Genomic DNA, 12,304 nt, shown 5'->3' with positions numbered 1-12,304 from the left:
GCAGCATTCAGATACACATTAGTAAGTAATGTGTTTAATAAAGATGAGATGAAGTTACATTGAAGAACTACTCACATAGTTTTTCCCTGCAAAGTACAGGATCACTTGGTTCACTGGGTTCACTCTCCCCTGCCTTGTTCACCGCTCTAACTCGGAATGAATATTCTTGCCCTTCCATGAGTCCTCGGAGGAAGTGTTCAGTGGTAGGAACACCTTCAGCTACTCGAACCCACTCATCTGTTCCAGTTTTTAGCATTTCAATTACATAAGATTCAATCTTTGCCCCTCCATCATGTTCAGGCTTTGTCCATTTCAACGAGAGTGATGTTTTGCCTATATCTTTTACGGTTGGCTTGCCAGGGGGCCATGGAGGATCTGCACAGAGAGGAAATAATTATTTAGTTTTAAAGGCACAGGAATCTATATCAAATGTTAAAGGAGGCACAAGTAATTTTATGCATAATACCAATGGGATCCTTTATTAAGATTGGTTCAGTTGATCGGCTTGGTTTGCCAGGTCCAGCAAGATTTTCAGCTAACACACGGAATCTGTATTTTTTCTTATTGGTGAGACCTTTCACCCTGTAAATAGAGGACAGAATATATAAACAAATTATTTTAAATTATAAATTATTTATTAAATCAGAAATATGTTTATTTTATATACGAGGTTAATTCATTCAACTTTTTAGATTTACAAGCCTAACCTGCTATAATATACTGCCATAGTATATAAATGTTTTATGGTGTGTTTATTAGAAACTTAAAATTGTTGGAGATTGAGTGATAAAAAATATTTATTGCTACAGAGATGCTATCTGTAATTTGCAAAATATGCTGTAATCAAATGATGGTTAACAATGGCAGTAATAGAATAAATCAAATTCTAAATACTTCAGAGTCTCTAGAAAGTCAATGCTCACTATTTAGTCAATAAACATATCCCCTCAGTGGAGCAGACTTTAAATTACTGAATCAATTTAGCAAAACAAAAACAAGTAAGAAATTATTTTAATATTAAAGCAAAACATTGTAACAAAATCAGGCAAAGCTGAAATGATACTAATGATTAAAAGATATTTAGAGGGCAGCTCAAGTGATCAGCTCATCAGTGTGCTGCTACCTTGATGTTCTTATAATAAACTTTCAATTCTCGAAAAAATAGAGGAATTATTACTATTTTAAATCATTTACGTATTTTTTTCATTGTATACCTGTATGTTGTATCCTTTATTGGCATCTTATTGCATTTAACCCACTTATCAGTATCAGGATCTAATCTTTCAACCCAGTATCCAGTGATTGGGCTTCCACCATCATCATCTGGCTCACACCACGTTAGAGTTACGGCATCTTTAGTTATATCAGAAGGTTCAAGGCGTGTTGGAGGTCCTGGTGGATCTATTTTTAAAAGGACGATAATATGTAACATTGAACTTGCACTTAGGTTTGACCTAATCAGTCAGGTCAATATTCAATGACAAGTACATTAACTCACCAAATGGATATTTGGCTATTATTGGGCTAGCCTGGACTGGCTCACCAATACCATACATGTTTTCTGCTGCAACTCTGAAGATATATTCTTTATTAGGTATTAATTTAGTAGCCTGGAACTTTGTTTCTTTTACTGTTGATGACAGCTTATGCCACACTTCACTGTCTGTTGCTCTTCTTTCTACTATATAGTTTGTGATCTTGGAACCACCATCGTCCCTTGGAGGATTCCATGTTAGAAGACATGATTCGCTGGTAACTTCTGAGATGTCAAATGCAGCTGGAGGTCCAGGTTTATCTGCAGATGGCATAAAGTACAAGTAAATCTTATCCAATTTGATTTAATGAATGAGCCTCTTTGTCGCTCTTAAGAAAGGAAATGTTGTTACCTAAAACATTGACTTCCACTACGGCAGTAGCACGTCCACAGACATTGACGGCTTCAATGATGTAGGTGCCCGTGTCACTTCTCTTGCTGTCCACAATGGTCACTGTTGATTTTTTGGGAACATTTTCAATGGTAATTCTTTTGTCTTGTTTCAAAATGACATCAGCCTTTGTCCAGGTAATCTTAGGTTCAGGTTTGCCAGTTACTGTAGCAGGCAATTCTATCTTTGTGCCAGCTTTCACCGTGAGGCCAGCAAGCAACTTTACATCTAAGAAGATTTCTGGGGCCTCTGAAGAGAAAATTAATATATCAGTAAATTCAAAGAAGAATTAAAATAGAAGACATAACAGATTCATTTTTAAAAAATAAGAACATACCCTGTGAATCCACAGCCTGAATGTCCTCTGTTGGTCTGCTTGGTTTGCTAGCTCCTAGCTTGTTCAGAGCCTTTACACGGTAGGCATACCATTGACCTTCATCAAGACCTGTTACTTCCATTCTGTCAAGTAAATAGAATTTTGAGTAGTTGTATTTTCACATCTAAAATAGGCACCACAATAATCTAAGTATTTTTTCCTCCAAATAACTTCCAAAAAACTAGTGTATAAGTCAAGGTTTGCAATATTAATTTTTTAAAATCAAGTTTAAATTGTAATATTTTAAATTTAAAAACATAAACAAAAGCAAAACTTTGAATAATGAAATACAACTTACACCTGCTTCAATCATTCAGAAGAAATAAGAAAAGTTCTTAATGAAAAAATAACATTATAGCACTTTAACATTTCCCAAATGAAAGGCATTTTAGTGAGCGTTAATGAGTATTTTTGTGTGCTATAATTAAGGAACGTACTTGGTTTCAGCAACTGGTTCTCCACAGGCCACCCACTTATCAGAACCACGAGGACATTTTTCCACTATATATCCTTTGATACGTGAACCACCATCATGTTTCGGTGGTTCCCATGTTAGAAAAATGCTTTTGGCTGTTCGATCCCTCCATTTCAGATTTTCTGGTGGGTCAGGCACAGCTATAAAAGTAAAAGAATGTACCCATCGATATGATACAAATACAATGTTAAAAATCAATATATTGAAGAAAAATCAGCATAACAGGAAGGCTATAAAACATCACAGAGTGACTCACTTGCAGGAGCTGACATATTTACAGGCTCATCAGTATATGCAGGTTCTCCAGGACCACACTTGTTGCGTGCACAAACTTTAAATATGTATTCTTTTCCTTGGACAAGATCAGGAACAGTGAATTCTAGGTCAGTTATAAAGTCCAAAACCTGGGAAAAAACCAAAGGTGCAGAATAAATTAGTCCTACAAAACCTTTTACATTTCTAAAGTAATTTTACATTAACTTTAGAAAAATTGCTTCAAGCAGGAAATATCACCATTTGTTTTAATTATAGGGAAAGTCACAAATAGGACATGCAATGATGAATAATAATAGCTAGCATTTATGTGGTGCTTTCAAAGATGTGCAAAGTGCTTTACAAATATTATCTCATTTTATCCTTATAGCTACCCTAGGAGATAGTTTCCTTCACTGTAAAATAGTCACAATAATAGAACCTAAGACAGAAAGAAGCTATCACTTGCCAAGGGTCACATAGCTAATAAGTACTTGAGGGTGGATTTGAATTCAGGTCTTCCTGACTCCAGGTCCAGTGCTCTATCCACTCTCCCTCCTAGCTGCTTCTAAGGTGAAGCTAAGTAACCCTTAAAATAACTATAGTCACATTTCCATAGCACCTTAACATCTGCAAAGTGTTGTGTATATATGTTATTTCCCTTGAGTCTTACGACAACCCTATTATAAGTTAGGTGCTATAGGCATTATTGTCCTCATTTTACAGGTGAGAAAAATGAGGCTTATAGTAAATGTCATAGACTATATTTGAACCTAGGTCTTCTTGACTTTAAGTCTAGCTCTCTCTTTACACTATACTCTTTCTCTAAATATGCTGCACAGAAGTAAATGAAGTTGCAGATATTTTCCTGCAAGCTGTTAAACTTGGAGTGTGAAAAACAATTTGAATATAAGGAAAGGACAATTTTGATCCTGGACAATGTTAAATCGGAAGTCATGGCAAGCCCCAGGTACCAAATTTATTCTAACAGAGGAGGATTACTATTATTCTACTACTACTACTACTACCACCAGCGATGATTATGATAATAATGTTATTGTTGTTTGAGTTGTTTCAGTCATGTCTGACTCTTGATGATCCCATTTGGGGTTTTCTTGGCAAAGATGCTGGAGTGGTTTTATTCCTCTAGCTCTTTTTACAGATGAGGAAAGTGGGGCAAATAGGGTTAAGTGACTTGCCCAGGGTCACACAACTAGTAAGTATCTGAGGCCCGATTCCACTGCACCATCTTGCTGGCCCTGATGATGATAATGACTTGCATTTGTGTAGAACTTTTGAGGTTTATGGGCTAAAAATTATTCCAATCAGGAAAGGATTCTCATCAAAAAGTTCCATGGCACACAGAGGTGAATAGTGTGTGCTTACAAGGGGTCAAGTCATCTGTGCCAATACCTCTGAAAATTAAATCAGGCCCACAAAACCAGTAGCTACTCTTTGACTACCTTAGAAGGATGTTGAATATCTAAAAAGGAACCTGCCTGAGAATCATATTTTCTAAAGAAAACTTTGCCTAGTTGGATTTGTGGGATTTACTACTGAGCCTGACCATCTAACTCAGCTAAGTACTCACTTTGGTCCATGTTTTACGACTGACTTCTCGTTTTTCAACAAGATATCCAGTCAGTGGGCTTCCCCCATCATCATCTGGTGGTTCCCATGTCAAATGTACCGAGTCCCTGGTGATGTCTCCATATTTCAGTTCTTTTGGTGCACTTGGGCGAGCTGAGGAATGCATTCATAATTTGAGATCATTAACATTTCAGATTAACATTTGGTAATACTGTAAAACTTTAGATATTAGTAGTAATAACAGCTTATATTTATATAGTGCTTTAAGGTTTATAAACTGCTATGTGTATACATATGTATATATTATATATACATATATATATAATATATACATATATATATTATATATATAATATACACACACATATACATATATATATATATGTGTATATATACACATACAAATATTCATTAAAAGTTTGGTTCCTTACCGATCACATTAACATTGATTTCTCCAGAAATTGCTTTCACACGATTTTCCAGTCTTAACGTATAAATGCCCTTATCTGGACGTTCACTTGGAGAAATGACAAGCTCAGCATAAGCAGAGAGGGTCTTCATCTTCACCCGGTCACTGGCTTCTAAGACCTGCTCTCCAAAGGACCAGGTTGCAGTTGGTCTTGGGTAACCAGTACTTGGCACGAGGATCTTGATTGGGTTTGGGACTATAACTTCCAGGCCATCTTTGAATTGACTTAAATCCATTGTTGGTTCAACTGCCAGGGGAGAAATTAATATGTTACAAAACACTTGTGCTTTTTTTTTTTTAAAGGCAAACATTTATTTTCTCTTGCCACCCCAAAGCACATCCTATATAAAATTACAGTATTCCTATTCAAGTAAATTAAACAAGACTTCACTTACCAAATGCATCATCTGCAGTTAGTGGACCAAGAACGTCAGTTGGATCTGAAATTCCAGCCTCATTTTCTGCAAAGACCCTATATAAATACTTATTGCCTTGTTTTAATCCAGTAACCTGAAAATAAGAGTCCACCTTTGTAAAAACTAATCAAGCTTCAAAACCATAGAAATATATTAGACATTTCTTTTTAGTTTTAAATTGCCTACCTTGTAAGTTAGCTCAGGGACAAGTTTCACATTACAACGAATCCAATTGTCTGTTCCTTCCTCACAGCGCTCAATAATATAGCCCAGTATAGGACTTCCACCATCTTTTAATGGAGGTTCCCATGAAAGCTGAACAGATGACTGAGTTTGGTTAGAATAACCAAGGTTGATAGGAGGGCTTGGCCTCTCTGAAATAGAACCAAGATAAGCTTCATGTATAAAAATGCACCATTTAATTCTATGATATTTTATAACTGAAATGGTCCTATTACCCTCATATTAAGTAAAATGACATGTTTACTAAACACAATAATTAAAAATATGGACTCATGCCCTATATTTTTACATCTTTATTTTTTTTCTGGAAACTGATTCAATCCTTAATTTTTATTTGATTACTGTATCATATTTGAAAAAAAATTTAATTTCTGGGCTCCATTCAACAATTACTTCTCTATGTGCTCACCAATTGGATCTGCAACTTTCACGAAGGGTGTAGCAGCACTTGGCTTTCCAACTCCAATGCGATTTTGGGCTCTGACTCGGAAGCTGTATTCATTTCCTTCTACCACATCAGTGACAGTAGCAGAGAGGTCTTCAGCTCTAACAGTCATAGCTGTGTCCCATCTAATAGAAGTCTTGTCTCTTAATTCAATGACATAGTTTGTAATTTCACAACCGCCATCATATTCTGGTGGTTCCCATGTAAGTGAGACACCAAATCTGTTTACGTCAGTGATGGCTACATTCAGAGGAGGACCTGGAACATCTAGATTTTTCCCCAGGAAAAAAAGAGGAAGCAATTAACAAACTTTTCATTATGCAGGGAGAAACTGAATAAGAAGATAAAGTGATATTCTTCTTCCAAATCAATCACCTACCATATTTACTCCTTGCTTCCACAGGGTTGTCTGTTTCAACTGGTTCACCAGTCCCAACTCTGTTTCTTGCACTTACACGGAACAGATACTCAACCCCTCCTTTTTGAAGTCCAGTGACAGTAAATTCACAACTATCTGCACGATCAGTGGCTAACACCCATGTCTTCCTCTTGACGTCTCGTCTTTCAACAACATAACCGATGATTTTGCTGCCACCATCAGTTAGTGGCTCCTCCCAGGCTAGGCTCACTTCACCATCAAATGTTTCTGTCACTTCTAAGTTTCTGACTGGCCCTGGCACATCTGAGATTCATTGGGGGAGAAAGAAACATTTTTAGTGAATGCTCACCTTTTCTTATGCTTAGCCATTCTATTCTCAATGGCTCAAAAGCTTACCGATAACTTTCACATTGATAAATCCTTCTGCTTTTCCGTGTTTGTTCTGTAACACAACCTTGTACCTTCCTTTGTCTGAATTCTTGGCTTCCAAGATCCTGAAGGAGGTCTGTTCAGCTGTGGTATCAACTGTTTTTGAAGGTAAAGCTTCATTTTCTTTAAACCATTCAGCTTCTGCTTTCGGGTAGGCATCATAGGGTACAATCATTGTCAAAGGCTTCCCAACATCAACTACAAGATCCTGGTCTCCAGTCTTGATTTTAGGTGCAGCTAGTGATAGAAAAAGACAAGGAACCATTTTTAGCTTATTTGTTTTAGTTAGCTAGATGGGAGGTTCTTTACAGTAAGTTGGTAGCATACTTGAATAAATCTTCCTTTTTTTTCTTCAAGTAGAAAACATGAGCTAAGTGATTTATATCACATTTTATTTCCTGAATGGCCAAATTCTGGATTATCATGAAAATGAGGAGATAATGATGGTATGTGAGTAGATATGTTATGCTTAACTGGACAGTACCTTGAAACAAATTAAACCAAAACAGAAATGCATTTTATGGCAAAACAGTCATTTTAGAAAGAGTGTGACTCCTATGCTTAGGTAAATTCTATTTAAGAATTAATCTACCCAGATTTTACTAATGTGTTTAAACTATACCAGTTTAAGACCAAAAGGAAGTTTTCTGGAATGATATCTCCAAGGATATCTTTGAATTTTGGTTCAAGGCTAGAATAAACCCAAGGAATCTTCTAGCTTCCTTGGGTACTGGCAGTAGGCAGTGGGCAGGAGGAGAGGCTCCTCTATATGTCTGAATTTACTTCTGCTACATAGGACTTCCTGGGAGCTCAATCAACCAATAAGTACTTATTAAGAACAATGTGCTTATTATGTGCCAGGCACTATTAGGCGCTTAGAATCAAAACAAAATAGACCTTGCCCTCAAGGAATTTTTGTTGTTCAATCATTTTCAGTAGTGTCTAACTCCTTGTGACTCCATTTGGGGCTTTCCTGGCAAAGGTATTAAAGTGGTTTGCTTTTTCCTTCTCCAGGTCATTATATAGATAAGGAAACTGGGTTAAGTGACTTGCCCAGGATCACAAAGCCACTAAGTGTCTGAGGCCAGATTTGAACTCATGAAGTCTTCCTGAATCCAGGCCCAGCACTCTGTCTACTATGGCACCACCTAGCTGCCTAAATGAATGTATATTTCATCATTTCTAGGACAGATGATTCTGAAGCATCTTTCTGGTTTTTTTTTTTTTGCACTGACTTCTGCTACCCCAGCTTTTTTGAAGGTTATTTTAAAATGAAGGACACTTACCTGCCAGTTCAAGTTTGGCTCTAGCTTCTTTATCTTTAGCGACAAATCTATATTCGCCTTGGTCACGAGGTCTAATATCACATATCTGTAATCTATGGATCTTTCCTTCACTCATCATCTGGTGTTTATCACCTTGGACCACAATCATATTATTTCTCAGCCATTGAACTTCCACCTTATCTTTGTTGAGTTCCGCAAAAAAGACAACATCAGCTCCAGGAGCTTCCAGAATATCTTGGGGAGGTCTGATGATTTCAACAGGGATTTCTGAAATGCAAATATGAATGACATCATTTCATTCATATTCTAGTTGGCATTTATTCCAATTAATAACATGATTAAGATCCCTTCAAATTTATACTCACCTTCAACAAAAAGCCTAGCCCTGGATTTTCTGTCTTCTACCCCACAAGCATATTCACACTCATCATCCAATCTGCAGTCCTTTATGATGAGTCTGTGAATGCTTCCATCTTTTTCAAATGTATATCTTTGTAAGGGGAAAAATATTGAAAAATTTGTTAACTTTCATAATAACCAAATGCCAAATGGATGTGCAGAACAATTGAAACTGTATAATTTATGTACAACACTTTACATACTTTTTGCCTTCTTTGATTTCTCGTCCATTTCTGTACCATTTAACATTTGCTTTCTCTCTGGAAAGCTGACAAGAGAAGACAGCATCGTCGAATTCAGTGACGGTCTGGTCCTCTAGGTGCTCCACAAATTCTGTAGGTGCTTCTATAATTAGAAGCTCAGCAACGGATTTATCTTGTCCAGCAACGACTGTGTATTCTCCTTCATCTGGAAATCCACAGTCTTTAATAATGAGAGAATGCTTATATTTGTCTACTCGGTACAAAACACGGTTATCAAGAGGAATTTCTTCTCCATTTTTGAACCATTTCAGAGTTACATTGAGTCGATTCACCTTGCACCAGAAAGTGACAGACTTCTTCTCCATTGTTTCAATGTCTTTTAGAGGTTCAACAATCCTAAGGTCTTCCTCTGTTGTAAGAAAGAAAAAAGTTGCATTGCATTGAATTTATAGTTTTTATAATGGACTTTGATAGAAACAAGCTTAAATTACAGAATTATAGAATCTTAGCATGAGAAGAGAATGTAGACATCATCTAGTATCTGGCAAATTGCAGTTTGGTATCCTAATTATTGCCCCTCCATGCTACAATTTAACTCTTTAAAAGTTGATAACATGGTTCCAGAGAGGGAGGAAAGAAAACAGAGAACCTTCAACTTATCTAATGGCTAGTGGAAATAGAACTATAATTTTATAGTCAACAATTATGTTAATCAAATGCATCTGCAACTAGGCAATAGGTAAGAGCACGAAGCAAAATATCAAAAATATAGAAGAATTAACACTTTGCTATCATAGAAGAACAAGAATTCTAATAATTGTGTATATCAAAGTCTGGAAAAGAATATAAAACTAGGAATTAAAGATAGGGCAGATAAGCTAGCCAACATGGAGGGCTCACTGATTCATCTCTCTAAGCTTCTGTACTTCTTTTTCCCCACTCCCCCAGTGTAATTATAGAACTTGGGGACCACTCCTGAAAATGCCCTAATAACTCTTCACAAGTATCCATAGGGCACATGAATTACCTACCTTCTACGATTAACTGAGCTGCACTCTTGACGTTTTCACCTCTGTGATTAGTCAGTGATACACTATAGGTGGCCTGGTCATCCAAACGTGCATCTCTAATTCTTAGAGTGTAAACCAAATCCTTCTGGAGGATAATATATTTTGAGCTGTCAAATATGGCCTCATCATTTCTGAACCACTTTGCCTTGGCTCCTTCTGTGTTGACTTCACAGTTGAAAACAACCTCTTGTTGTTCTTTAACACGTTTGTCCTTAAGTGGAACGATGATCCTGAGTTTTTCTGAAAATGACAAGTGACAAACTTGTTGCAACATGAACGGCAGAAGGGTCAGCCCATCAATGCATTAATTGAATCAACCATAGCTTACCAATGACTGTCAAGTGAGCTGCAGCTCTAGCTGCACCAACCATGACTACATAGGTGCCCATATCTTGTAGGGTGGAATCCTTGACAACCAGGATTCTCTTTTTCCCATCAGCAATAACATCGTATTTATCCCCAGATTCAAGTTTCTCATCATCCCTTTTCCACTCCACTGCAAAGCTCTCTTTTGATATGGAGCATACAAACTCAGCCTTTTCTCCCTCTAGGACTTCCAGATTTTGGGGTTTAGATATAAATTCAGCTGCAAGTTCTGAAGTGAAAGAAGAAAAAAGATGACAACTTATTAAAAAGTCATACACCTGCTATTTGAACCCAGAAAATACTATTAAGTGATCCTTCATTTTGTGAACGTATCTCACAGGATAGTCTTTCTTACCATGTACTTTGAGTTTGCCATCTGTGCGGGAGCTTGGGAGTCTGCAGTTGAAGTTACCAGCATCTTCAAGGTGAGCATTCTGAATGATCAGAATCCTCTTTCGCCCATCAGCAAGTATTTCATATCTTCCTGTTTCGATGATTTCTTCATCACCTTTATACCAAGTAACTTCTGCTCCAGGCTTGGAGACTTCACAAATAAATTTCACTGTATCAGTTTCACTTGCATCAATGTTGGCAAGGTTTTTAGTAAAGACAGCTTCCTCCTCTGTAAGAAAAAAAAAATAAAGATGCATTGGATTAAAACAAGAATGCTTTTCATTTTTTGAGCACATGGATTTTTGTTGCACTCTCCCTCTTTACCTAACACTGTCAGCATGCCAGATGTTCTAGCTGTCCTGACTTCACAGGAGTATTCTGCCTCATCATCCAAGAGACATTTGTTGATGACAAGAATGCGCACAGCACCTTTGGAAATGATGTCATACTTTTTGCCCTTTTTAATTTCAGCTCCATCTCTGAACCAGTGAACCTGCATTCAAGACAAATCAAGACAGAATAAGGTTACTAATTATTAGTACCCTAGAATTATAGACTTTTAAAGCTAGAAGAGCTCCCAAGGAAGCATCTAACTCTTTTATTATACAAATTAGGAAATTGAGCTTCAGAGATCACATTAGCTCAACTGCACAGATGACGCTGGGACTGGAACCCAGATCTCTGAATTTTTTCTGCTTTGTTAATTAAAATTACATGAAGAACTATGCTAAAAACTCCTTGAGGGCAGGGAATGGATATTATCTAGAGTTTGTGTTTCTTTCAGAGCCTCATATACTTGCTCATTGCTTAACAAAGGTTTGCTGAATTAAATTGTCTAGCTTACATTGAATGAAAACAGAGCAATGATGACTGACCCATCATACACATAAAGAGAATGATTATTAAGTAAACATGATTATGAAGACTAGATTTAATGGGCTTCTCCTCCGCCTTTCCCCATTCAATTTAGATTATTTGTCCGGAAGCAAAGTGAATATAGTGACTATTTTAAAAATTATCAACGTAATATGTATGAAATTACAGACCTTGGCATTTTCCCGAGAAAGTTCACATTCAAACCGAGCCATTTCTTTTTCTTTAACTTGTTGATCAGTGAGAGGTCTTAAGAATTCAACATGAGGAGCTGTAAGAAAGGGCAAAGGTTTACCAGAATTGACAATCACTTTGTTAGAAACTGGCCATGTTCACATTATGGAGTTTTTTGTTTTGTTTTTTTTTAAAGAAAGGGGGTCTGTTGGAAAATATTTCCAATTCAATACAGTCCAACTGTCCTTGAAACTGCCCCTCAGGAATAACCATATACTGCTTGATGTAGGTTCCTATAAGACATGGAACAACTTATATAGTACCTCAAAGAGCTAGAATGGTCCTGCCAAGTGCCAATGTTAGTTTGAAGAAAAATCTACGTTGTGGCTATAATGCTGAGAGTTGACACTGCCAAAGGAAACACAGGTGGAAAAAGAAGTAGATTGCAATTTAAGAAAAAGCTGACATATACCATATAAAATTAGCAGATTCTGACATCAATGTAGCTCAAGACCAAACTAAATGAAATAGTATCAGTAAT

At 36.8% G+C, this 12,304-nt stretch overlaps 1 protein-coding gene across 1 annotated transcript in view; it reads right to left on the bottom strand.

The window, feature by feature from the left end:
• The window catches only part of TTN (titin), a 329,039-nt gene that overhangs the window by 92,070 nt on the left and 224,665 nt on the right, over positions 1 to 12,304 (bottom strand). The window contains 23 exon segments of the mRNA XM_078146156.1: positions 76 to 375; positions 467 to 582; positions 1,215 to 1,401; positions 1,499 to 1,795; positions 1,887 to 2,174; positions 2,263 to 2,384; positions 2,739 to 2,916; positions 3,033 to 3,180; positions 4,620 to 4,771; positions 5,050 to 5,334; positions 5,483 to 5,597; positions 5,690 to 5,877; positions 6,156 to 6,458; positions 6,571 to 6,873; positions 6,967 to 7,236; positions 8,286 to 8,552; positions 8,651 to 8,775; positions 8,888 to 9,296; positions 9,919 to 10,197; positions 10,286 to 10,552; positions 10,679 to 10,945; positions 11,041 to 11,209; positions 11,763 to 11,860. Of these exon segments, the coding sequence (XP_078002282.1) occupies positions 76 to 375; positions 467 to 582; positions 1,215 to 1,401; positions 1,499 to 1,795; positions 1,887 to 2,174; positions 2,263 to 2,384; positions 2,739 to 2,916; positions 3,033 to 3,180; positions 4,620 to 4,771; positions 5,050 to 5,334; positions 5,483 to 5,597; positions 5,690 to 5,877; positions 6,156 to 6,458; positions 6,571 to 6,873; positions 6,967 to 7,236; positions 8,286 to 8,552; positions 8,651 to 8,775; positions 8,888 to 9,296; positions 9,919 to 10,197; positions 10,286 to 10,552; positions 10,679 to 10,945; positions 11,041 to 11,209; positions 11,763 to 11,860 (5,133 nt within the window).

Source organism: Phascolarctos cinereus, unplaced genomic scaffold (genome assembly GCF_003287225.1).
Source record: "Phascolarctos cinereus isolate Bilbo 61053 unplaced genomic scaffold, phaCin_HiC Scaffold_726;HRSCAF=1367, whole genome shotgun sequence".
Taxonomy (NCBI): domain Eukaryota; kingdom Metazoa; phylum Chordata; class Mammalia; order Diprotodontia; family Phascolarctidae; genus Phascolarctos; species Phascolarctos cinereus.
The sequence above is the reverse complement of the archived record's forward strand: the minus strand, read 5'-3'. Positions and strand labels throughout refer to the sequence as shown.